Source organism: Nomascus leucogenys, chromosome 21 (assembly GCF_006542625.1).
Source record: "Nomascus leucogenys isolate Asia chromosome 21, Asia_NLE_v1, whole genome shotgun sequence".
Classification (NCBI taxonomy): Eukaryota; Metazoa; Chordata; class Mammalia; order Primates; family Hylobatidae; genus Nomascus; species Nomascus leucogenys.
In genome coordinates, this window is record NC_044401.1 from 78,316,664 (window position 1) to 78,344,137 (window position 27,474).

The window sequence follows — 27,474 nt, forward strand, 5'->3', positions numbered from 1 at the left end:
ATAAGGAAGAGCACAGACATGGCACTCCTTGAGTACAAGATCTATATCTGGCCCGTATCGTTTTCATGGAGTACTTAGCATAGCACACGTAGCTGTGAGACGGGGTACCGCTCAGGATTCACGCCGCTGCAGTGGAGTCCCAAGGCAGCCACTTAGGCAGGGTGGCCTAGCCAAGTGACAACTTCTCAGAGCCTGAATTTCCTCATCTTCTCCATGGGTTAATATATTTCACACACTAAGCATTTTACATATACTACCCCCACTTAATCTTCACAACAACCTCATGAAAAGTTACTATCATTAGACTCATTTTCTAGATAAGGAAACTGAGGCCCTATGGACTCTTTCTAGTCGCAGGGCCAGGAAGTGGCAGAGCTGCAGTTAGAACACATATGTCCCTGAGCCAAAGTCTGTCTTTTAAGCTGCTACACTATTTTAAAAAGTAAATGATATGATTCACAATCAGAGGGATTCTATAAATACCTGTAGTTTCACAAGATGGTTCCCAACTCCTAGACCTACATGAAACTGATTGTGCTTCCCTCACTGAGCAGCAGAGAAGACACCAGAGAGACTGGGGCATCTCTGTTAGGATCTAAAATATATCTATAATGAGCCCACTGACATGTGGGGGTCGAAGTACATAAAAGAAATAGTCTGGCAGGCTACATCATCACTTCTGGGGAGGACTTGAAATTGGATGTGCATTTATCTTTGTGATATTCATAAGGTGATGCTGGCTTTTTAAAGTGTTATAGTCAAAAACACAACATATTTATAATGGACTGGGTATGACAGTTAGGCATTTAAGTGATGTCCAACGTCTTCCTCTCTTAAGATTAGTCTTTGAATCCAAAACTATACAGAGAAGTTTCTATTTCAGTTTCTGTCCTTAGTTTTGAAAATGTATTAGAAATTAAAGACATTAATAAGCAAAAAGTGATCACAGAATAATATAGTTACCAGTGTTAGCAGTTATTGCTTTCCCTACAAGGCCAAAATTACACAGTACAGTGTAAAAGAAAATCGATCATGTACTTTCTCATTAATCCGTCACAACTCCTAAACTATACCTTCTCCGATTTCATAGGTTTATCTGATTATAATAGTTGGATATCTAAAATTTCATCTCAGTAATCTCATTTACCCACAACCAACGGAGATGAACCATTCCATGTAAAAATTCTAACATAAATCCTATAAATTGGTTCATTAAAAGTAAAAAGGGACTGCTCCTGACATAATATGGATTAGTGAATTAGTCTAATTAGCAATTTAATATTAAAAGATATTAATATTAAATACAGTTTGCCTAAGACAGGCCTTACAGAAATATTATCAAGAGACTCAAGTGTAGTGATTAAAACTGTACAATCATGAGTTCCAAACATTTATTATAAATCTTTCCAGGACAATAATTTTTCCAAGTATTCAAACTATCCAGAACTCATATGTGTTTCCTTTAAAAAAAAAAAAAAATTCACCATTCTTAAGGAAAACCACATAGTACATCCACGTTTGCTCACTTCACTCTCCCCTTCCTACTCTTCATCCCTAACTTACCTACAAATTTAGGTTTCTAGGAGGTATTTTTCACATAAGGCTATATGCATGCATTATATGTTTTTTTTAAAAGGTCAAAACCATGCAAGTATCTGAAAATTTGGAAAGAAAATGGATGCAACACACATACAGACACACAAACATAGAGCACCCCCAGTACATACAAACCCAGAAACAACACCCCCAAAACTGCAAAATAAAGCAAAGCAAGCACACACAGGACATACTTTAATTGGTACCAGCTACCCACAAGCTGAATTGATATTTGCAAGTCTTACTTTTGGGAATTCAGGTAAAGCAGCTGAGTTTCAGCACTGTGCCATCTACAAGACTTTAATCCCCATGGCAACAAAACAAAAATTTGGCAAGCCAGTCCCGGCCATCAAGACACCCCCCACTTAAGCTTGACCGCCCCTCACCTGCTCCCCTTCTCTCCTCTTTCCCCAGAAGAAGGCACTTCATGGAAACGTCTGGAAAAGCCCTTGGACTTTATTTTGTTACACCCTCTAAATGGACAAAAAACAAAAGAGAACAGGTGTAGAATACAGTATTTTCAATTGGCCACCAAGAGTTCCATACAAATGCCCTCCCCTCCCATCTAACACAGACAGACCCCGTCATCAGGCCTCATCTGTGACATTTTGAAAAGAAGATGCTTTTGCACAAAGGAGCTTATGAGGAGCTTTTATGCTGAGGTAAGAAATACCCAGTGGGAACTTTAGTCTTGTAAGTCATCTTTACATATTCACAGCCTCTATTAACCTGGTGTTAATGGAAGGTTAGGATATCACAAACACAGTGATGACCCTTGTCATTCATATGCCCACTCTTCCACCTTTTGACACACTGCCCTGGCAAACAGAATGGCTTAAAACATCATTGGAGTAGGCCGGGCACGGTGGCTCACGCTTGTAATCCCAGCACTTTGGGAGGCCGAGGCGGGTGGATCACGAGGTCAGGAGATCGAGACCACGGTGAAACCCTGTCTCTACTAAAAATACAAAAAATTAGCCGGGTGTGGTGGCGGGCGCCTGTAGTCCCAGCTACTCGGAGAGGCTGAGGCAGGAGAATGGCGTGAACCTGGGAGGCGGAGCTTGCAGTGAGCCGAGATCGCGCCACTGCACTCCAGCCTGGGTGACAGAGCAAGACTCCGTCTCCAAAAAAAAAAAAAAAAAAAAAAATTCACTGGAGTAAAGTGAACTTGGAGATCATTTGGTCCTCCCTTCTGCCACAAATGTCTCTGAATTTGGTGCCATTAGACACATTTGGGGTTTTGTCTTTTACCCCATGCTTTCATCTCAGAACAAACATTTTCTTAATTCACAATACAGATTGGAGAATAAATAGGAGAGGCACCTCAGGGAGATGGGAACAGCAGTTGGCAAGTTATTACTATATATTAAGTCCTATATTTAGTTTCCCCTTAAAACTTAAATAACTGTAGCATCTGAGACTTGGCTACAGAATTTGAAAGATGCACTTCTGTCACACAAGAACACTTGAAAGTATTTATTTAATTATATTTAGTCCCCCAAACCAGCTGGGCCATAGGATTTCACAGTGAAATGATTCCTATTCTTTCCAAACTCTGTTGATAAAACAGTAATGACAAACTCAGATATATGGAAGTTCTCTTTTTTTGGAAGTTCTGTTGAGTCCCACAAAGAAGTCTGAAGCCAGGTATGTAATTCCAAAGGAGTTAACATTTTGTTAACTATTGAGTCCGCTGGTGGTTTTTTACTTCTAGGAATGAACATCCTCTAATTCTTGAGTGTTAGGTTTTCTTCACCATTAATACAAGCTTTCAATGATTGTGTTAATTATTAGACTCCATATTGGGTAAAAGTGCTTGGCACAGGAACCAAAACTTGGAGAAGTCAAACTTGGAAATACGATTAAAAGTGGGGGAAGGATTGCTGTAACACAGAACTTCTTGTCTCCCTCTATTGAGTACATCCTGGAACTACAACAACTGTCCTACAAACATCATGGATATACTCAGTGTGGCTACGAACATTAATCTGAAGAAATCATGAGTCTGTTGGAATGTTTTTACAAATTCTCATAAAAACTTGAAATTTGCAGCTTCCTAAAATATTTAGACTTTTTCTCAACCCTTAGCCCTACTCTGAATTCTGCCAGATTCACTCTTTCAGGAATTTTGGAGCAGAGCCGGCTATCTCCGCAGTTTTTCCTCACACACAATCACAGGCGCTTAAAACTACCACCCGTAAACTGACAACACTTTTGCTGAGAAGCAAATGCCACAGAATCAATAACTAATATCTTGAATAATTGAGATATTTGAGGCTACCTGAGCAAACGAGCAGAACAGACATAATCAACCCCGGGGGGAGAAGACAGTTAATTCTGAGAAATCCAAAGAAAGATGGTTGTTACCTAGAATAGACTGAACATACAAGGAGTTTCCCTTTCCTGAAAAGTAAGCTTGGTTTAAAAATTTACCCACCCACCGCTTCCCTAACAGAATCAGTCCAGCTTTTTAAGTATCATGGAGCATGTTTAACTGGCAACCTTTAGCAGTGAATCTCTTTCCGCTTTTGTCTAATGACTATGTGTTAGCTTGTTCCAAGAGCTTCCACTGGCATCTCAGGGCCAACTCGACAGCAGGGGGCCGGTTACTATAACAACTGACAGCTCTCGTGAATTCTGAAAGGCCCCTGAGTAGCCATTTGGGAAACAGTTATTGAGCAAAAAGTTGCCTGGGATTTGCAGCATTAGCTGCCATGTGACCCAGATCTCCCAGCACAGGCACATGGAGAAAGAAAAAAAGGGGTGACCACCTCCAGGAACAGCTGGAGACCTCAAAAGACTCCCTACCCCCATCCCTATTAGCATCTCAGAGCAAGATAGTTTAACACCACGGTGTCATCATAAACTCAAACCCTCTGAGGCAAGCCATATTTTGGCACCACAAAATGTGCTTGAGCTCTCCCCAATGGCTTGACACATTGTCAGGCTTTGAAAAGCTGAACTGTAAAAATTATTCCTAATGATTAAAAAAAAGTCTTGAAATATGGCCACAGATATGGGTTCCAAAAAGAAAAGAATGGCACACTCACCACTTTTAAAAGAAAAAAATGATGCCAGAATACCTGTGGTCCAGTAAATGGCCTGTTGGTAGAAAAGACGGTGATCACGCAAACCCACCAAAAATAATGACTTGGAAGCTCAGAGTTTTCCAGACTAGACAAAGTTTTATATAAACCTACCTTTTGATTCTCACTCTCTCCCTCAGCATAAGAGGACACTGAGCAACCACGACTGACCCAGTGCCTTTGTACATGTAGAATCTTCCAGAAAAGAATCTGATTCTACCTGTTAACAGTGGACTTTGCTTTGCATAAAGGAAGGGCAGTTTGGCAGAGTTTGCCCTAAGAAACAATGAATGTGCCATGATCCAGTGCTTCTGGGTCATCTCCTACCCAGTGACCTCTTCCTGGAGCACTTGTCCATTATCTTTTTCTGTTTTTGTTTTTGTTTTTTTTTTTGAGATGGAGTTTTGCTCTGTTGCCCAGGCTGGAGTGCAATGGCATGATCTCCACCTACTGCATCCTCCGATTTTAAGCAATTCTCTGCCTCAGCCTCCCAAGTAGCTGGGATTATAGGCACCCACCACCACATCTGGCTAATTGTTTTTGTATTTTTAGTAGATGGGTTTCACCATTTTGGCCAGGCTGTTCTTGAACTCCTGACCTCGTGATCCACCCGCCTTGACCTCCCAAAGTGCTGAGATTACAGGCATGGGCCACCGCGCCCAGCCTCCTTTTTCTGTTTTGTAAAAAATACAGCCCAAACATTCTGTCCTCCAAAACATCCTTCTTGGCTCCCTCTTCTTCTCACTTAACCCTGGCTGTGGTCAGAGTCCTTCCCAGAACACACTATTTTCCTTGATCACTATTGCAACCCAGGGGAATGCAAAATCAACCACCCACAGGGGCCAAACAGGCAGGGAATAGTGGGGAGGGCAGAGACTGGCAAACTGGCAAGGGAGAGCCTCTCAAAAATGGGCCACCATGGCGCCATCCAGCCACCAATGACACAAGGGAATCTGAGAACACGTTGCTACATTGTCCAGTTTATCACAAGAAGCCAGATAACTGGGGTTTTTCATCACATCTTTCCATTTTCTAAATAATTCAAGATTTTAAAAAACATGTCAGCTAAATAAAACTGGTCTGCAGACCACCAGTTTTCGACCTCTATTTGGGATTACCTTGGTTTACCTGCTCCTCTCTTCCGCTAAGGTATGAGCCCCTTAAATGCAGGAACTCTGTCCCCTCAATGGCTCTCCAGTGCCTGGAACTAACTGGATGCTTAAGAAATGTTGAATGAACTAACAAAGGAGTAACTAGGCCAGCCATAAAGGGTCTTAAGTCAACAAAAAACCCAAAACCCTAAGTCTGAGAAATTCTAAAACTTACAAGCTCTATGATCTTGGACAAGTCATTCCCCCTTCTGGACACCGTTTCCTCTCTTGGGACAAGGATGATGCAGTCCCTGATGCCTTGCCTACCACGCATGGCTGCTGGAGGATTAAATAACATAAGGTGTTCTTTGTATTAATTCAGCCATTATTTCTGGTTAACAGGGGCGTTTCCCTTTTCCTATATCTTCACAGTTACCTGCATGGGAGAAGTCATTCTTATGACACCTGTCTCCTTTGTGACTTTGCTGGGGTGAAAAGGGGACAAACACCTATAACCAAAATCCAGTCACCGTCAAGTAGACCTGGAAGTGTCGGCCGCTAGAGCAGATGGGTGAAGAGCATGTGCCTGGGCTCACAGCAGCTCTGGTGTCATTGTTGCTACTGTGGCAGTACAGGAGGGATCTGTGTTCCAGTGAGGCACATGTGGTCAGTCATCCCTCAAGCAAGAGAGGGGTGTTACCACGTGCCACTCTCGACTCTCACATGCATCTGTTTGTTTGCCTGAGCCTCCATTATGCCAACACAAATCCCCCACACATTTGCGGTTTGCATCCCTTCATATTTATTACACTCTGTCTCCCACTGAACATCCAGGGAAGAAAAAAAATTGCAATGTCAACAAAACTCACTTGTTTTCATGAACAGCATTCTTAATGAGGAGGCACCAACACATGGCAAAATTTCCGAAAATCTAAAGATGGGACTTAGAGTAAAAGAGAGACCTTTTCCTATTTGCATATGTGGCTAAATTGGTGTTGACTCATTTACCACAGAATTTACAGATGGCTTGGTCATGTGCTGAAGTGAATCTACCAGATCAGAGTGTGAAATCCTTCTCATACCAAATTTTAACAAACCTGGGTCAGATGTTACAATTCCCACTTAGAGAGTTTCCAGTTTTCTGTTCCAGAATCTGCAGTTAGCTCAGCCCTATCTGAATTTGAGAAGTGAAGCTGCTCTATACTTTTGTAAAGTCTTTTTCTAGGCTACAGTTATGGTCAATAAGATATTAAACATTTAACATCAAGAAAACTAGCACTGATCAGCTGGGACTAAGACCATATAGGTTATATTATTCAACATCAAAATCTTCTCAAATAATGGAGATGTAACTGAGTGAATACCACTAGTCAGCTCCCAGAACACCTGAAAATATCATTGGTTTCTGAAGTTTTCTTCCACATGATTTTGGCAAATCCAAAACAAAGGATGATTTATATCTGGCCTTCCAAACCAGTTTACTCCCACCATGTCCAGCAGCGGAGACATCCCCTTTTCCTGGAGTGTCTTTTTGACACACAAACATGCACTATAAAAGTAGGCTGTGGAGGGAAGTATATGCCACCAACCATGCTACTCCTCCTCTGGACAAGATAACGTACTGGTTAACCCAGTGGGCTATGAAGTCAAATTGTCTGGGTTCAAATCCACAATCCACCAAAAATTAACGCTGTGACTTGGGGATGTCACATGATCTTTCTAAGCCTCTGTTTTCTGATCTGCAAAATGAACATAACAATACTAATTATTTCCCAGGATTCGTATACTAATTAGGTGGCAGTATAATCTGCTCAGCACATGTCTAGTATGGTACATAGTTATAAAAGGTTCTTTGCTTGGCCAGGCGTGGTGGCTCACGCCTGTAATCCCAGCACTTTGGAAGACCGAGGCGGGTCGATCACCTGAGGTCAGCAGTTTGAGACCAGCCTGGCCAACATGGCAAAATCCGTCTCTACTAAAAATACAAAAATTAGCTGGGTATGGTGGTGGGTGCCTGTAATCCCCGCTATGCGAGAGGCTGAGGCAGGAGAATTGCTTGAACCCAGGAGGTATAGGTGCAGTGAGCTGAGATCACGCCATTGCACTACAGCCTCGGTGACAAAAGTGAAACTCCATCTCAAAAAAAAAGAAAAGGTTTTTTGATTAAGAACCTTTAGATATACAAAGCCTTTTCAGATATACAAAGCCATTTCAGGGGTGAGATATTGCTCATCAGAGCAATAAGAACTACCTTCTATGCAACATCCCTCAGGATTATAGAAAAAAAGAAACAAACTAAAAATACCTTTGTAATACAATTCTAAGCAGACAGAAATGTCTTGCTCTTCATAGCTATGCTATTCTACAGCACAACTAATAAATAAGTTGCACTCCCTAGCACACTGATTGGACACCGGGCACATAGCTCCTCTCCCAGCATTAACCTCAAATTATGTAAATCAAAATGAAACCTTCCAAAAATTTTCCTCTTCTCTCTGAGTGGCAGCAGCTGTGCTGCTCCAAGTCTTTTCAGGAATGTCAGCACATTATTGCCATATAAACAGCTTGTCTTGGTAAGGCAGGGGATGCAGAGCTCTTGGAATGCAGTATCTGACTGTTGCAATTCAAAGGTATGTTTTACTACCATCTTAAGTAAAAAGACCAAAATGGCACACTGTGAAAACTTTTGAATTGATTTTTCCCCTTATTTCCAATAGCTCTGAACCACTGCATGCTTAATATGGATTACAATATTTATAAGGCACACAATAGGGTGCCATTGAAGCTATAACTGTTAGTTGATTTTATTTTTATTATCTGCCTCACAACCCTGCCCCTTGTCCAAAATCACTTTGCATACATTTCTTCCTAGTTTTATAGCAACTTCTGTGTTATTACAGATTCTGGTTCCTACAGCTCTTCATGGCAGACGTTTGCGAGGGACATTCAAAGGAGAACTATAGCATCCTACCTGAAACAGCTCAGCTAAAAACATTTTAGATTAAATGTCTCCCCACAGATCCATGTTGCTGCCTATAAAAACACTGCTCAAATAGTCCCCGATGAGACTGATGTCTGAGGTCTCTCAGACATACAGGTATCCGAGGTTTCTGCTCATGGTTTTTAGTTTCAGCCAGATTTTAAGTACAGACTAATGATTAGTCTCCAAAGTTCTCCCTTTCAGGAAACATACATAATTCAATGATACCAATGGGTTTAAATATTTAAGAATACTGTGGCAGTGCTTAACAAATACCCACGTGTTCCCCCTACCTCATCTGTGTCCTTGGGGCTGTGTGACCATCTGTGGCCAGTGGTGAATGAAGGAGTGAAGGGTTCCACTTCTAGGCCAAGCAGTTGAGAGCTCGGTGCCTCCTCAACTTCTCTATCCCTGCTACACCAGTTTGGGAAATGTGTGTTCCAGAAAGACAAATCACTAGTGGAGGAGGGCTGCTCAACCCTGTCAGACCTCACGTGGGTGAGAAATAAACCTTTGTGTGTTATTAAGCCACTGGGGTGCTGGGGTATGTCTGCTGCAACAGCAATGAAGCTTATTCTAATACAGCCAACCTGGAATTAATGAGGCTGGCCACTGGGCTTCAGAGTTGTTTCCTGGGGTTGCGGGTGGGAGTGGTCACATGTCTTTAACCCAGTTATTTAGGAATGTCCTCCTCTGGAATTGCCTTTAAGGCCTATTAGGAGCATCACCCAAACCAATTTCATTAACATTATAGTCACCCCTTTCCTTTTTTGGCCCAAAGTGGTTCTGCTCAGTTGGTTAACCTACATTTATGCTATATTTAGCTCCAAACAGATGAGTTTTATCTATTTCTAGGATAAATACTTTGCACAACTGAGATCCTTCAAAAGAATGAACTCTAGAAAGAAATTCCAAAAGTTATTTTCAAGCATGTTGTATGCAATGGACATATTGGAAACTGTGTACAGCTATACAATGTGATGACATTTAAAGGACAAAATTCATTTAGATCTGTACATTTGATTTTCCTTATTAAAAAAACAACTTCATTTGAGGCATACCAGGACCCAGAGTTATATTTTCCATTTTTCCCTAAAGTCAGATCTGGTATAACACTACCTGCACATTCACCATGTGCCAGGCACCAGGACAAGCATTTTCCACAGCTTGCACTGAATCCTCACGTGAACTTGTGGCCCATTTCTTAACTATATTTTGCAGATGAGGAAACCGAAGTTGGTGGAGAAGTCTTTGTCTAAAGCAGTGTTTCTCGACCTGTTTTTCATTGGCACCTCCTCTAAGGGGCCCTTTTAGACCACCCCCCCCAATTGCCCAGTGCCAGTTTTAATACCACGAATGCACAAATGCTATATATGTATATGTAAATCTGTGCTTTATACACAAAATAAGTTTATAAAAATCTCCCCAAAACAAATTCACACCTTAGAGATGACAGCACTGCTGGTAGGAACACATGCTCCACAGCTGCACAGATAGACAGTGTGGTGGAGTGTGGCTCCAAATCCAGGCTATGTGACTACAGGCCCGTGTTAGTCTCTAGACACAGTAGTGTTTCTTTCTGATCTTGCCCTCCTGCAGTTTTGGCTCCTTGAGTACCTTCCCATCATCCTCAGGATATGGCACATCTCCCTTCGATGAGGCCCTCATGATCCGGCCCTTGCTGTCCCCACACTCTGCTCCAACAACACTGAGCCACATGTATCTGCTTGCAGTAGGCCAGGCTTTTTCTCCCCAGCCTCATTCTTCCACACCCTCTTCACCTGGCTGACAGCTGGTTGTGCTTCAAGGCCCAGGTCCTCCAGGGAGCTTTCCCTGACCCCAACCCCCATTCCAGGTTGGGCTGAAGCCCTTCCTATATGCTGTTATAGCAACTTGGATTTATCCTTCTCCAAATACTCCCCATACTCGATTCTATTTACTCATCTGCCTCTTCCAATGGACTGTGAGGGCCAAGCGACCTCATCTCTAAATCTCTAGGCCCACCAGGATGCATGGCAGGAACTCTGTAAGCATTGCATAAATAATAGGAAGCTGAAAATGGCTCCAGTGCACATGCAATAGAAACAGCTTTATAATTTTTTAAGTAACAGAATACTTAGCTGAACCTTCTACTCACTTTTTTAGGTCTTGATGGTCCTTTGGAAAGCCATCCCTTGTTCGGCTTCAGTCCAAGGTTTTGATGCCAATGGCACTGATCCTACTTCTGAGCTCCAGAGTTAAATATAAGACCTAGGCCTGACAAGAATATTCCATCCTTTCGGCCACCAGACGACTCCGGGATATGGACAAATGACATAAGTCAGTAATAAGAGATGCCATGTTGGGACTTAAGTGGAACTATTAGAGGAGAAAGATTCCCTGTGCACTGGGGTGGAGACATGTAAGTCTAACATGGCCAGAGGCTGCTCTGTGGAAACAGGCAGAGGGCCTGCTTGAGTGAGAAGACCACACAGACAGCAGATCCCAGAAACCGAGGGCAAGAGAAACACAGACAGACCAAACCAGCCAAGTCCCGATGTTCCATCTTACAAATTATGCTCCTGAACTTCTCAATTCCATGAATCAAACTTTTTTTTTCCCCCTTGAGCTTTAAGGCATTTTGAAATGGATTTTTGTCAACTGCAATAGAAAAGGGTTCTGACCAACACAGTGGGTGATGATATTGCCAACTATGTGGGCTTTCAACAAATGTGAGTTCTAGTTCTCTTCCTTGGTCAAAGAATGTGGGTCAACTAGAAAGGACAGTGATAGTACCTACCGTACAGATCTGTTGTGAGAATCACATGAGATGGTGCCACCCCAGTGCTTGGCACAGTGCCTGGCACTCAAAAAGGACTCACTGAACATTAGCACTAACACCACTGTACAGCGGGAGACTTGGAAGAGACAGAATTCAGAGACCTTGAGTGTAGTTTTCCACTATTTCATGAACCTATTAAGTTGTAGTATCAACAACTCGGAGAAGACACACTCAAAAATCAGAATAACTGCAAAGGGCCATTCCTTGGTTGTGGTAGAAAATGCTGCCACAGTGAGCAGGTTTGAACCTCCCGGTGCCAGGCCTGCCTCCTGAAGAAATGATCCAGAAGGTTTTGATCCGCCTCAATGCTCTACTTATGTCAAGTCTGTTTGCCAATCATGCAGTCTTACTGTGCCTCAAAAGGCAGAAGAAAAGCACTGTTGTTCTAGCTAAAAAACTGCATTGCCAAAGGGAAACACACGTCTCCTCTGTATTTAGCAATTTTCTACGTGAGCTCCCCAATGCTTCCTTCTTTCGCATTAATAATAATTTTTAAAAAGTTGGACAGAAAAAAGGTCCTTGTCCCCTCTAGGCTGTATGCTTAGCCAACTCATTCATCCTAACACTAATTTAATTTTACTTTCCTTGCTCTATAAGAATTTTCTTCTTCCCACTCATTTTTTGTGCTACTGGGATTAGGAATTTGGTAAAAGCTCAAGTCCAGACTCTGTTGGATGAAGTTTAAAGCTCTGGTTACTTTAAATGAAGCTTTTGATGAAATATATGCATACATGTATAATAAACATCATAAAAATATTTCAGACAGGAAATATTAAGATATTATTCAATTCATATTTCCCATTTGGACTCACTGAGATTTTCAGAAGTATAAACAGTTGTCATTTTCTAAAGGGAAAAGACATCTTGAATGGAAGGATTTTAAAGCTGTTTACTACATGACACAGCCCTTCCCTAAAAGAGACCTGCAGTAAATACTCATGTTTTGGCCGGCTGGGTGTTGATGCCTGTTTGGCCCCATGGTCCTTCTTGGTCACCGTGATCCATTTAGGGGTCGGTAGAGGATCCAAGGTGGGCCAGTCAGAAACAATCTGGAGGGTTTTGCCAGAATTGCTGGGTACAAGGCGTTTCTTTATGCTGTGGCAGCTGTGGAACTTCTCTGCTCCCCTGTGGTGACAGCCTGAGACTAAAACCAAACAGTGCTGAGCAGAGAGCCACGAGATAGGCATGCTGACCTTGTTAACCTCACTTGATTAGTTAAACTCACACGAGGTGGCCTCCAATTTACCAATGGGCTTCAAACATATTTGCACAATACTTTTTCCTGGAGAAGGGATGACATGAAGGTGAGTCTAGTGTTCCTATGCTCACCCCAAAATACAACATACTTCATAATCTTGCTGGTCTGCAGCACTAAAGGGCTTATGGTTACCGTCAGACACCCGAGGAAACCTGAGATGACCTCCTTCCTTATTCTCCTGTTCCAGCCAATTAGGAACAGACCCAATCTGCCAGCAGATTCTGTTGCTCCCACCTTCAAAATAGATCTATACGCAATGAATTCTCACCACCTACACTGCTACCCTCATCTGAGACACAATCGTGTCCTTCTTGAACTAGTCCAGTGGTCTCCCCGATGGTCTCTGTTTCTGCCCCTGCTCCTCTTCAGTCTGTATTCAATACAGCAGCCAAGTAATCTTCAAGTCAAATCACAACATTCTTCTGTACCAAACCCTACTCATCTTCGAGTGAAAGGCAGTGCATTAACAATGGCCCACAAGGCTGTGCAGCATGACCCGATCCTGCTCTACCTTGTTTCTTTCTGATACCCTTTTCTGCCACCTTACCCCTGTCCTCACGTCTCAGCCCCACTGACTTCTGGCTGTTCCTGGTACACACCAGGCATGCCCTTGCCTCAGGGCCTTTGCATGTGCTGTTTCCGCTACTTGGAACTTGCCCCAGGTGGAGCCCATTTGGTTCCCTCCTCCTTTAGGGCTTTGCTCAGGTGTCATCTCCTTGACCACTCTGAACACTCCTGCTAGGCCCCCACGGGCCCCTCCCCTTTCCAGATTTAAGTTTTCTCCATTATCCAGTTACCACCATCTTAGAAATTGCATGTTTTAGTTATTTGCTTTGTTTGTTGCCTGCCTCCTCCACTAAAATGTAAGCTCCATGACAGTAAGGATTCTTACCTGTTTTACTCACTTCTTCAGAAATCACTTGTGTCTAGAAGACTGGCACAAAGTATGGGCTCAAAATTGAGTGAATGGAAAGAAGGGAGGGAGAGATGAAAATATGACACCTGTTTCTCACTGGTGAAGCCTGTCAGATAAAGGGCAGAAGCCTCCTACATTAGTCTGAGAGGTGAAGGCACCCAGGCCAACCAAGTGGGCTTGATGGAGTTGCTCAGCTGAACTGGCTGAGACGGTCCGGCTGAAAAAACACAACTTCTAAACAGAGGCTGCAACCTGGCTTCCCATGAGAAGCAGTGAGAATCCGGATAGCTTACAATCTGCCATTTTAATCTTACATATATTAAATACCACATAATATGCTAAATGTTTTCCTATCACCCAATTTAATTTTCAGTGAAAGACTATGAAAAAAAATTCTAAGGTAAAGAGGAGTTATTATGTGACTACAACAAAGTAAAGCATCATCTCAGAAAAACTGCAAATGCGATGACTTGTTAACTCATTTTGCTGGTTCTGAAACTAACAAAGTGGATATGGGATTTGGATCTAGCAAGTAGCAGAGCTGGGATCTGAACTTGCATCTCCCTGGTTCTCAAACAAAAACCTCTTTGGTACTAAATCCCAGAAGCTTACCATAAGTGCCTTGACCTCAAAAGTGGATCTGGCCCTGCCATCGTCTAACAGAGACAAGATGGCCTCCCAGGTGGCAAGACCAGAAACACTTAAGCTACCTCATCTTCCTGAATGCAGAGGCCGTGGGATTCCCCTCCTGTGAGCAAAACCTGGCCAGCATCTGGCCCCCATTTCTACGCTGTAGGTGCTGCCTGGCTTACCTCCAGTAAACGAGCACAGCAATGAGAAGGATGAGGCACACGAAGGTCAAGGCTGATACCACAATCAGAGGGATGATCCACTCCATCCTCCCTGGAGCAGGGCGGCTTATCATTCCAGAGGTGTTTTTTTCCGCTGCCAAGAGAAATCATCCCAGTTAGAGGACAGAGGTTAGTGGAGGTGGGAGCCAGAATTGATGCAGAGTTCTGTTCCAGTTTTGTGTGGTTTCTGGAGAACTGGGCCACTAGCTCTGAGCTGCCCCATGACAGGAGGGGCAATCTGCAGCCCTCACCATTTCCTGCCCCGTCCCAAACCACACAGGGCCTCTTCTGTGGGCTGCACTCTGTAATTGGCAGTTATATGGATTTACAGATAGAGTTGAAGGTGTTTTTAGACAGCTGTACAGAAGACACAGACATTCCAGCCTTACCCCAAGAACATGACTGACCCAGAAGAGCCTTTGAATGTGCTGAGGACATGTGCTGAAGTCTCAAAGAAGCAAGGGTGGAATGGCTGTCCAAGAGCCTCTCAGGTTCTCTAGTGACAGGGCAGGAGGGCTGGCATGATGGGTTTCACTAGGAGAACTAGGAGAACTGGCTGTGACTACGATGGCCATCTATTCTTTGCTGCTCAGCATCCCTTACTCCTTCCTGTAGTAACAACTACACCCCGATTCTGCTTTGGGAAACCACCTTTCCCTAACAGCTACAGTCATGGTGGGACAATCATCGGAGTGTGGGGCTCCCTGCTCTGGTCAACAATGTAGCACAGGACAACGACGTCTTGCCCTAGAATCTCAACCACCGACTCTAAGACTGAGCAACAGCACATCCCAGCAGGGGCACCCAGGTGCCTCTGTCCATGGGCTCCTACCACCCAGATCCCCAGAGATCCTGTTGTTCCTAAAATATGCTTCTCTAGTTTGTCCTTTGATCCTATCACCTACCCCAGATCCTTCCGAAAGCTCCTATTTTCTTTCCCAAAGACAGGAAGCCATACCACACCCTATTCCCAGAGCACGTCTGTAACCAGCAGGCACAATCTAGAGGTTAGCAGGGAAAGCGTGCCAAATCGTTGAGGATTCTCTCTGGTCAGCCAATACCTGTTAACCAGGCAGCTCCTTCCTCCACCTCTCCAGGCCCTGAATATCTTCAGAAGTCCCCAGGAGCCTCAGCAGAAGATCCTGTCTTCCCTTCCACTGTGAAGAAATGCCTGGAACATACCAGGTGGCCCAAATGAAGCCCCGGTTGGGGTGCTGGGGCTGGGAAGAGCACAGGTGCACAGAGGCAAGCAGCGAAAAAGCAAAGGTTGCCTGTGATCAAAGGGAGAAGCCCCTTAAAAAATCTAACACTGGCTGCAGGCTGACTTGAGCCCAGCAAGGATTCCTCCTGCACTGCAAAAACGAGGCCAGTGTTCAGCCAGCCCGGAGTGTCCCTCTGCAGGATGGACTAAATGCAGAGCTAATCAGGTTGAGTTTCCAGGTGAGAGAAGGTAGGCTGAGTAGGGAAGAAAGAATTGGCTATGGGAGCAGATTTTTAAAGAGGCAAGACTCCCGAGTCAGGAAGTGTGTTATGATGTGTTTCACTGGATTTCTTCTAATGCATTTTATGTTGACCCCCTCCTTTGTTTCAGGCACAGGCCTGTGACGCAGACAGGACCTGATGTATCCCCTGCTCACAGGTAAGAAGACAGAGTCAAGTAGGTGCAGCACACTCTGACTAAAAACCTCCACAGAGCACTTTGCCATTTATAAAGTGCCTTCCTAGCTGTGCCTGCCCATTTTCCTAACTCCCTGCTCCATTTTTTTCATTAGATAGGAGAGATTCTTACCAAGCCGCTACTGTGCACAGGCCTGGTGCGAGCACTGCTGTGCCCATGGGGAGGAATCTTTTAAATGGGGAGAGGCGGGCACAACAACAATTAATTAGAATGCAATGAATGTGGCACCAGGGGAAGCACAGGGGTCCATAGGGGAATAGCTCTCCAAGCCCAGGTCTCCATGAGCTCCCCAACGAAGGCAAGTGTTGAAGGATGAAGGGGAGTTAGCCAAACAGAGAGTTGGGGAAGAAGCGTGTTCTGGACGGAGACCATCAAATCAGTGGGAGTTCAAGAATGAGAGGGAGGAGGACCCAGATGGGGAATTGGAAGTCAGATGAAGCCAGGGCCTTTTAGGCTGAAATAAAGAAACTGATTTTAGTCCTAAGAGCAGTAGAAACTACTGCAGGGTTTTAAGCCAAAGCAGACAAAGATCAGGCATGGCTTCTCTCCATCAACATAATGCTTTTATCGCAGAGCTCTGGTGGCTGGCCAGAGGAACCAGAGTTGTAAGTAAGAATAATTTTGTGGGGTCCCAGAAGGGGGTGGCCCAGCCAGGCAATTATCTAGCTGGTGGTGGGGGGAATCTCAAAGACCTGGAAGTCCTGTTAATGGAAAATGATGTTGGGAGGGTTGACGCTATAGGCCACATGTTCAGTTAAAATCAGTATCCACTCTGGGAAGCCTTTAGGGACTCTCAGTGTCTTATTCCTCTCCTCGCTCCTTACAGAACAGGATTCTTGCCTGTGCTGCTACAAAGAAAGAATGCAAACTCCATGTCCTATTCATCCCAAACCACAGAAAGGAACTCTTGGCCAAAATAGTCCCTCACACTTATATCCCTAAACAATCACTGGCAATACCAACTCTGTGGTATTTCTATCATTCTTTTTTTTCTTTTTTGAAATAGGGTCTCACTCTGTCACCCAGGCTGGAGTGCATGATCTCGGCTCACTGCAACCTCTGCCTCCCAGGCTCAAGAGATCCTCCCACCTTCCCAAAGTGCTGGGATTACAGGTGTGAACCACCGCGCCCAGCATATTTCGGCCATTCTAAAACCAGTGAAAAGTGAACACTCCAGAATTTCTTGGCCTCGGGAAGCGGTTAGGGAGTGACCATCTGGTTGTGTGGATCAGTGGCATATTATATCGTCCCTGAAGCCACAGGGGCATCTCTGTGTTGCTGGTAATGTCTGTCCCCCTCTCCTCCTCTACAGGGTGAGTGTTCAGTTTTCACTAGATTCTCAGAAAGGTCCAGGCCCCAGAAAAAGTGAGAACCACCAGCCTAGAGCGAGAATGAAGGTCCCGAAGACAAGGCTCTTGAGTCACAGCCCAGGTCAGAGCTGGGCTCAAACTTGATTTCCACAATGGAGTCATTTCTCCCTCTAACATTTGGTGAAAGTGTGTAATAATTGGCCGGGGCCGGGGGGGTCCCGTAGGGGGTTGGAGCCTATCTGAAGTCCCACTGTGGACAGTCTCCAAATGGCAGTTTCTGTGGAGGAGCTCTCAGGTTGGCAATAACTTGTAGTGTCAGTGAGAGACCTAAGGAAGTTTTTCTGACAAGTTTCACTCTGACCCTGACTAATGGCAGGCAGTTTCATTGGCTTGGGTCTTTTACGTAAAAGCCAAGCAAAAATAAGAGTGTGACTGAATTTTCATGTGGGGCATGATAAAGTTGATTTCATTTTCAGATTCACAATACTGCTTTGTCTTCCTGGTGCCAGGAACCTGGAACTGGATTCCATCTCCAGATGACCAAGTGAAATCTGCCCCTGTCACTTTCCTAAGTAGCTCCTCATGGCCCTCAGGATACCCCTGAATGGGGAAAGCAAAGCTCTTCAGGAGCAGGGCCTTCCATCCCCAACCCAGCATCATCTCCTGCTGTTCCCTGTCATGGTTCCAGCCACACTCACCTAATCAGTGACCATGCTGGGCCATGGTCCCGCCTCTCTGTCTTTGCCTCTCCTATTCCTACTGCAGGGAGTGCCTTTCCTTTCCTGATGCCAGGATTCATCTTATTGATCCTTCAGTCCTGGTTCAAATGCTGCCTTCTCTGTGAGGCTTCCCGAAGCCGCCAGTTTGTACTGTCTCTTAAGGGCAGAGCAGAGATTATAGGTTCAAATCCTGGCTCGGCCATTTTCTGTGTGACTTTTAACCAATAACTTAAACCATTTTGGGCCTGGAGTTCTTCATCTATAAAATGGGATAAAAAGAGCCTACTTCATAGGACTGTTGGGGAATTCAATGAGAAGGTGCATGTAAGCACCTAGAAGTGTGCCTGGCATCAAGCAAATGCCAAGTACCACCACCACCATCATCATCTTGTGTTACTCTTACTGCACACATCATACTCAATTATAATCGCTCTTTTGTTACTCTAGGTCCCCAAAGGCAGGGCTGATTTCCATCTATGCATGGAAGAACAGTTACAAAGCTCTGCCTCCTACTAGCTTTGCAACTTTGGGCAACTAACCTAACCTCGTTGTGCCTCAGTCTCCTCCTCTGTAAATGGAAGTAATAATATTGCATGTGGCATTGTGGTGGGATGAAGATTAAATGAGTTAATGCATACAAAACACTTAGAATGTTGCCTGGCACCTGGTTAATGTTAACTATTGTGATTATTGTCATCACCACCACCCCAGCTTCGGCAACACCGTCACCCGCCACCATCCTAGCAACAGCATCATTACTTATCATCACCACCACTCTCTTCCTCAGCACCCTCACACAGCAGCAGGAGATGGTGAGTGCTCACTGGGTGTTTGCTGAATCTGACTCCTCTCTGTAACATCTGAGTGTGTAAGTCATACAGAACTTCAGATGTGCTGAGTATCAGCACAAAGGGCTGCCTATGATGAGATTGCTGGTAAAGAGCTGGAATCTCAGTTTGCCCTGAGACTAGACTGTATCATACTGCTTTTCCCCCCTTTTTTTTGGTAGAGACACTTGCTTGATATGTTGCCCAGGCTGGTCTCGAACTTCTGGGCTCAAGGGATCCTCCTGCCTCAGCCCCCACTCAAAATGCTGGGATTATAGGTGTGAGCCACCGTGCATGGCCCCCGTACTTCTTGCTGTGTCCTTCAGAAGAAATACCCGTCCTGCTCCCTGACTCAATTTGTGGCCCTAATAAAATAGCAAGCTGCTAAGACTCCTAGAACACACAAAATAATGGCACTGAGTATACACCCATCTCATTATTGGCCCTCAGACACCAACAATCCATGAGGCTAAACTTCCCCATGCCTAGGCCTCCAGAGAGCAGAACATGCTGTAGGCCTTTCAGTACAACAGCTGCAGCGTGCCACAAGATGGGCAATTCTGCACCCCAGACTCAGGCAGACCTGAGTACAAATTTTGACTTAGGCCTTTCCAGCTGTGTGGCTTTGGGTAAATGCCCATCTCTGAGTGTCTGTTCACTCCTGTATCAAAGGGACACAAATGATAACACTCACCTCTCGGGGAGTCCTGAGGATGAAAAAAGATCGTCTGTGTGAAAACAGACTGTGTAAGTTATGGCTACATAACTTATAGGACCAAATGCAAAATGAAATCTTGGGGCCCATTCAAAAGTTATTAAAGAGTTTTGAGAAAGTGAGAGTAGAGTACGAGAGAGTATGAAAACAAGCACAGGCCCTTCTGAGCACAGGGCTCATGAAGCTGCTCTGGATCAGTCAGGCACCAAGCACAGTGCCTGACACAGAGGAGGTGCCCAAGAAATGTTCATTATTTTCTTTCCTTCAATGGAGCCAAGCAACAATGCTGACGGTATAGTAACACTAGACACTCCCCTCTGTCAGGAGCAGCACACCTTTACTCGGAGCTTTGCTGGTAACCTAGCTGCCTCCCGAAGGGCCCAGCAGAACTGAGCTGCCCAGTTACTGGCGGTTTGCTTCCCTCCATGATGCCCAAATTGTGACACCAAGATAAGGACAGGACCTCTGGGTTAACAGAGCTCCTCCTCACCTCCATCTCCGGTTCATCCAGATGATGTAGTTTTCCCAGCAGGACTAGCCCTTCGATTCCTGCCTGACATGGGTTATGAACTGGCAACCCTGGTTTGACACCCCTTCCTAGTAGTTATTTTTTAATTGTGAGATAGCTACCAACATTTAATAAGCAAAGGAATTCAGATAAAAATCGGCAATGGTAGCTTCCACTGGAAATGTTCAAGGTTGGCAACAAAAGCCTGAATTCCCACATGGCAAACATCATTTGGAAGCAAGCAGCACACTCCCGTCAGACAGGGTGTGTCTCACTGGTTTGCCACAGTCGCCACTACTCCCTAGTGTCACACCAGACCAGCCTTCCTCACTCCCAACTCCCATTGCCAGCTCACTCTGGCCAGCCTAGTTTCAGTTTGCAAGATGGCACTCTGACCCAGTGAGTCTGCAGAACAACACTAACTCGGGTCTTTTGAAAAGGCCTCAAAAACAAAAGTAAAAATCATGGTTTCATAAACTCACCATGATCCTGATACCAATAACCTGGCTCAAGAGAAGAGGCTCTTTCTGTACAAAGCAGCTTTCTCCAATTCTGTTTATTTTTGAAGAGATTTTATTTTTAGGCCAATTAGAAACTAACCATGCTGTTGCTCTGCCTGTATAACATAGTCCATTCTCAGCACATTTGGATCTGTGTGTAGAAGATGACAATGAGGAAAGGAGTATCAACTGATACCCAGTACTCCCCCAGTGGATGTGATGTGCAGGTGAACAGCTACTCACTAGAGGGTGATGTGAGGCCAGCTAGAGCCCAGACTCAAAGAATGAGCCTGCTCCTGAAATGTCTTCCCCATGAAACTTGGAGCAAAATGCTAACGAACCCTCTCTGAGCATATGCAGGAGGAAGGTAAGGTTAACAACCTCCCCACAGCCGTTCTTTCTCTCTGTACAGCCTTTCTTTCTCTCCGTCTTTATTTCAGCACCCAGCAGAATCTGAGTAAAGTGCCTCCATTCTGCTTTTTAAAAAAAATAAAAAAAAAAAAAGAAAAGAAAAACAGTTTTCAGTGGCATATGTCATCACTGAATTAATGCTGTTTGCCTTTTACTGGCTTGGCTCTCATCCCAGTAGAAGCAAATAAAAACGGAGTACAATGTACTATAAATGCTACCGGCAGCAATACATCAGATGGACCCATCTGAAATGCCTCCTCCCCTCCAGGAAGGGCTCAACTTCTGCTACAGGACAAGAACCGCTCTGGTGTCAAGACTAAAACTAGCTTGGATCCAAGAGGCCTCTATCAGGAGTAGGGAAGAGCAAGATTCTTTAATTTGCAAGAAAGATAAAGAGAAGGACGATATGCATACTCATAAATTTATAGCCTGTTTCCATCATGGGGAATTTCACCATATTTGTTCTGAGCCATACCACTCATTAAAAACCTCCCACATCTGTGAATTAAGGTGGCTGCTTTAAAAAAAAAAGTGGAAAAACACATAACATAAAATTTACCATCTTAACCATTTCTAAGTGTCCCATTCAGTGATGTTTAGTATATTCACATTGTTGTGCAACTGATGTGCAACTGATCTCCAGAACTTTTTCATCTTGCGAAACAGAAACTCCATATCCATTAAACAACTCCCCATTTCCCTTTTCATCAGCCTCTGGCAGCCACCATTCTACTTTGTTTCTTTGAGTTTGACTGCTAGATATAGGTGCAATCATGTATTATTTGTCTTTTTGTGACTGGCTCATTGCACTTAGCATAATGTCCTCAAGGTTCATCCATGTTGTAGCATGTGACAGGATTTCGTTCCTTTTAAAGGCTAAACAGTTATTTCATTGTATGTACTATATGCCACATTTTGTTTATCCATTCACTCATTGATGAACACTTGGGTTGCTTCCACCTCTTGGCTATTGTCAAGAATGTTGCCATGAACATAGGTCTACAAATACCTCTTTGAGATCCTGCTTTCAATCCTTTGGCCATACAGTTAACCCATCAACAACATAGGCGTTAGGGGTGCTAATCCCTGAATAGTCAGAAATTCATGTATAACTTTTGAGTCTCCAAAAGCTTTCCTGCTAATAGCCTACTGTTGACCAGAAGCCTCACCAATAACATAAATAGTCAGTTAACACATATTTGTATATTATTTGTATTATATGCTATATTCTTATAATAAAGTAAGCTAGAAAAAAGAAAATGTTATAAAGAAAATCGTACGGAAGAGAAAATATTTATATTTACTATTCATTAAGTGGAAGTGGGTCATCATAAAGGTCTTCATTCTCATCATCTTTGAGTAGGCTGATGAGGGGAGAATGCAGAGGGGTTGGTCTTGCTCTCTCAGGGGTGGCAGAGACAGAAGAAAACTCATGTATACGTGGATATAAGCAGTTCAAGACTGTTTTTCAAGGGTCAACTGTATACCCAGAAGTAGAATTGCTAAATCATATGGTAATTCTGGTTTTACTTTTTTAAGGAACTACCATACTATTTTCCACAGTGGCTGCACATTTTACATTCCCACTAGCAGTGCACAAAGGGTTCCCTTCTTTCCACATTTCTGCCAACACTTATTTTCTATATTTTTGATAGAAGCCATTCTAACAGGTGTGAAATGATAAGGTGGCTGCTGTTTTTACAGGGCCACAAAATTGGCCTTTTATTTTTCTGGAGCCCTGACGTTACCCAAACCACCGCTGCAGAGAAATGATTGTTCATCAGTGACAAATAAATATGTTCTCCTGCAACAGGACACTGGCTCTGTGTTAACACGTGTGGGCAGGATTAGAGCATCATTCGTTTCCATTTATATCACTGCCAAGAGTTCCTGTGAATAAGTGCTCCCTTACCATTTCACGCAGAGCTTAATTCACCAGACTCAAACAATCAAAATGATGGTCTGTCATCTCTATTTCAATTAGGTGGTGGGAAAGTGGGGAGGCATTTGATAAATCCTAATTTAATTCCAAGCCCCTAAAAGACGGCAAGTCCTAACCTATCAGACGGCCACCACCGACAGTTGGTTGCAATAGTACGTGGTTCTGAAATCAGTCATGGACACAAGTTGTACACCAATCTTATACCAAATACGCCACCTGCTGCAACCCGAATTCTTGACTCCAAACTCTCCGGAAATCTAATTGTTCTTGGTGGGGTCTGGTTTTCCATACCATGAGATTTACCATCTGTCTTAATTCAAAGATTGTTCAGTGGGCAATAGAAACTCCAAGGACCCAGATACTTTCTGAGAAGAAACTAAACCATCCCGGCAGCTGAGTAACCCCTTCGGCCTACCCTGAGCTCGTTCCCATGGACATGCCAGGAAGATGACAGACCAGGACGGGGGTGGGCAGAATTATAAAGAAAACATTTCTCTAGAAAGAAACCTGACCAGCAAAACTAGCACTGGCTGAAAACTACTTCTGATAGTCCATACAAGTGCCTGATGTAACTAATTTTAAATAAAGCATGCTGCAATGCTCCCAATCCCTAGACAGCTGGGTACTGCATTCATGATTTCTGCCCGATCTGCATGAACCTGTACTGGTACTTATTTTTGTCTTTAAATTACTACTCTATTTGTCCTCAAGTAAACTTCAATAAGGGAACTTTACACGAATACCATAAATCAGGGGGTCTCGGCCTTGGCATTAATGACATTTTGACCAGATGGTTCCTTGTTGTGCTGTCCTGTGCGCCATATGACGTTTAGCAACAGGCCTGGCCTCTACCCATGAGATACCAAGTAGCACCCCAGTGCCAGTTATGACAACTAAAAATGTCTCCAAATGCTCCCAAATGTTCCTAGGGAGAAGGACAGAATTCCCTCCGGTTGAGAACCACTGTCACAAATGGAAAGTTGGTCTCTTTTTAAAAGCACACATTAAAATATTCACTTAATTAATACTGCATCTGAAATCATCTGGCATTGCTCATTCTGGGAACTGGCGCCAAAGCCAGCATCACATGGGGAGGATCCCCCTGGACTACAGGGTCAGAGCCCGTGTTTGGGCTCTGTCTTGCCACGGGCCATGTGGCTCTGGGCACGTTCCTTCATCTGAGCCTCGCTCCCCTCACCAGCATGACGGCAACAAAGTACGACATTCATGGGAGTACTTTAGGATCAGTGACATACGCAGCTGACCGTCTGCACAGGCAGGGCTAGCATAAATGTTCACTGGTGACGCTGTTATTATTTCTGTAATTAAAGGTTTTCACGTTGGGTTCCTTAGCGCTTGAGAGTTCCAAAGAGGCGCCTCATGGTTTGCCCAAAGGAGCAGAGTGGCTGCAGCTTTGCACCCTCCACTCTGTCTCAAAGCAGAACAGCAGCCCAGAGCCTCTGCCCAACTGTGTCCATTCTTAGCTCATAGGCCATGCAAATGCAGGCCAGGGGATGGATGTGGCCTGCCGGCTGTAGTATGCCGACCCCTGAAGTGGACTGTCCCCTTAGCACCTGACTCAGGGCTGAGCCAGAAGATGCAGTTAGTAAACCTTCAGCAGTGAGTGTTCACGTACTGAGTTTCTGAGCAAGATTCAATCTGAAAAAAGAGTTTCCCTAATTTAAGGAAACAAAAATGGAAAATCCCAGCACCAAATGATGAATTTGTAGATGCTGCCCACTCTGAAATGTTTTTGTAAGGTATGCTGTACTGCACAGTGCCGCCAAGAACATTTCACTGCATCAACTGGCTTCTGGGTTCACGCTGCGGCTCCTCAGGGTGGGACCACATGCTGCATTTCCACGTAGCAGACATGCAGCTGAGGGCTTTGCACTACAGAAACGCTAGAAAACAGCCTGGTGAAAAGGAGGGAGTACACGTAGGCCTTCAAGCCTTCTGAAAGGCTTCCCAGGAAGTTGCAACTCTAGCACTCAACACTACAGTACAGGCTGACCACCAGCGGTTCCTACCTGGCCCAGGGATGGGTTGAGTTTGGCCTACGTTTTTAAAAAGGAGAAATTGTTTTAAAAATTTGAGCTTACTTAAAAGTTGGGGGGTTCTGCACAAAAACCTGGATTTCTGGCTCACTAGGCCTTCTCACTGGCAGTAATCTGTTGGAGTGGAGTGAGATGGCCCCTCTTTGGAAAAGTCACGTGCTCTTTAATTTGCTGCAGTCCTTACCGCTCCCTACTGTCTAACACCTGATCCTTGTTTCTCATCAGTATTAACTGGTTTCTGTAGGTGTCTGGGTTTGCCACTTCTTCTAGAGAAGGATTCCCTTCTTCTCCTTCCCTAGGAGATAATATATTAAAGCCACTACTCACAGGACTTAAAACTATGTTATGAAACACCAAAGGAATTTAAACAAGCTGTTTGGAGATACTCATAAAAATGTAACAGTGTGTAACTTTACACATTATCACTCTTTTCAGAGACCAGGTATTGATTAAAGTAATTGTTTTTTTTTAATATGAAGCAAAAATAAATGTGGAACAGATTTAAAGCAAATGTACACACAAAGTCCTTAAAATAAATCACTAACATTAAAATGATGGCGATTTCATTAAAAAATAAATACCATACTGGAGGAGGCAGACAGGGCAAAGGACGGGGTGAATGGAAGTGAAGCAAGACCTTAAGGATCATTGACTGATGTGGGATTTGCTTGTTTTACCCTCAGGTCACTCACATCCTTTACTAATCAACAGGCACATGCATATTTCTGTGTAAACCAGGGGTTGGCAAATGACAGACTGTGGACCGTATCAGACCCACTGCCTGTTTCTGCAAACAAAGTTTTAATTGAAATACTATCACATCCTCTCAGCTGTGTATTGTCTATGGTGGCTTTTGTGCTACAAGGCAGAATTAAGTAGCTGCAACAGAGACCTGTGGCCTGCAAAACTGAAAAATATTCACTCTCTGGCCCTTAGCTGAAAAAAGTTTGCTTATCTCTGGCTTAAACAATCATCACCACCATTTTCAGATTTGAAGTGCTTGAAATTCTGAAGGAAGTTTTTTAGCTTTCAGAAGTGGACCTTCTCACTGAGCTGAAGGTGATAAGGGAAAGCTCCGATTTACCAGTGCTGAGTTTCAGGAGGAGGTCCCTTTTTTTTTTCTGGAGACAGAGTCTTGCTCTGTCATCCAGGCTGGAGTGCAGTGGCGTGATCTTCTCACTGCAGCCTCTGCCTTCCAGGCTCAAGTGATCTCCCACCTCAGCCTCCCGAGGGGCTAGACTACAGGCATGAGCCACTATGCCCTGCTAATTGTTGTATTTTTTCTAGAGACGGGGTTTCCCCATGTTGCCCAGGCTGGTCATGAACTTCTGGATTTAAGCGATCCAACTTCCTTGGCCTCCCAAAGTCCTGGGACTACGGGAGTGGGCCACTGCACCCGGCCATCTGAGGTCATTTTTAATGGCAGCTACTTGGGGACCAGTAGCTTTAATGTCCACAGACAATAGCAAAGGAAAGGGCTGTGGGGGGGCCTCCTCACAGTCACCATCATTGTGTGGCACCTGGGCTGCTGACAGCTCCTATTTGTCAGTGACAGTGAGGGGGTCTCCACAGCCACACCACCTTCGGCATTAAGCATGATCATTAGCTCCACTTTGCAAATGAGTACATGGGACTAAGACTTACCTGAGGACCATGAGTGAATAAAGGACAGAGCCAACCGGGTTGATGTGACTCCCAAAGCCACTCTGCCAAGATTGTAGATGTTCTCAGATTTCTGTAGGGTGGAAGCTGAGGACCTATACACCTCATACCTGGAGTGGGGAGCCCCCAGGGTTTACCATCAGTTTCTTCTCCCGTCTCTGGAATCTGGAACCTGACTCCAATGGCAAGAACTCATTTCCACTTCCCTCTCCCATCTCTCAAACTGTAAATACTCCCAGCCTAAGCTCTCAGCAGCCATATTTTTCAGGAATGTGGTCAAACAAATGTTTAAGAGGAGCAGGCTGAAAGTGCTACTTTGCCAGAGCCCATAGTCCAGAGGCTGAACACTCAAGCTTGAAAATCAATTCCAAGTCCACCGCCTGTCTTCGTAGAAAACACACTAGTCCAAGCCACCATTACCACTGCCTCCTAACTGGGCTTCTTTCATCCATTCCTGCCTTCCTATATCATCTCCACGCAGAGGCCTGAGAGGTCTTTCAAAAAATCAATGAAGTAACGCTGCAGCCGAGATCTATCACTGGTTTC

At 44.3% G+C, this 27,474-nt stretch overlaps 1 protein-coding gene across 3 annotated transcripts in view; it reads right to left on the reverse strand.

Annotated features, from left to right (window-relative positions):
* The window catches only part of PTPRG (protein tyrosine phosphatase receptor type G), a 743,963-nt gene that overhangs the window by 68,282 nt on the left and 648,207 nt on the right, over positions 1-27,474 (reverse strand). For 2 of the 3 annotated variants that reach the window (XM_003273634.3, XM_030802031.1), the window contains exons 13-14: positions 14,561-14,693; positions 1,983-2,069 (exon numbers count right to left, since the gene is read on the reverse strand). In XM_003273634.3, coding sequence (XP_003273682.1) covers positions 1,983-2,069; positions 14,561-14,693 — 220 coding nt within the window. The remainder of the gene's footprint in view (positions 1-1,982; positions 2,070-14,560; positions 14,694-27,474) is intronic. The other variant, XM_003273635.3, reaches the window with a different exon arrangement.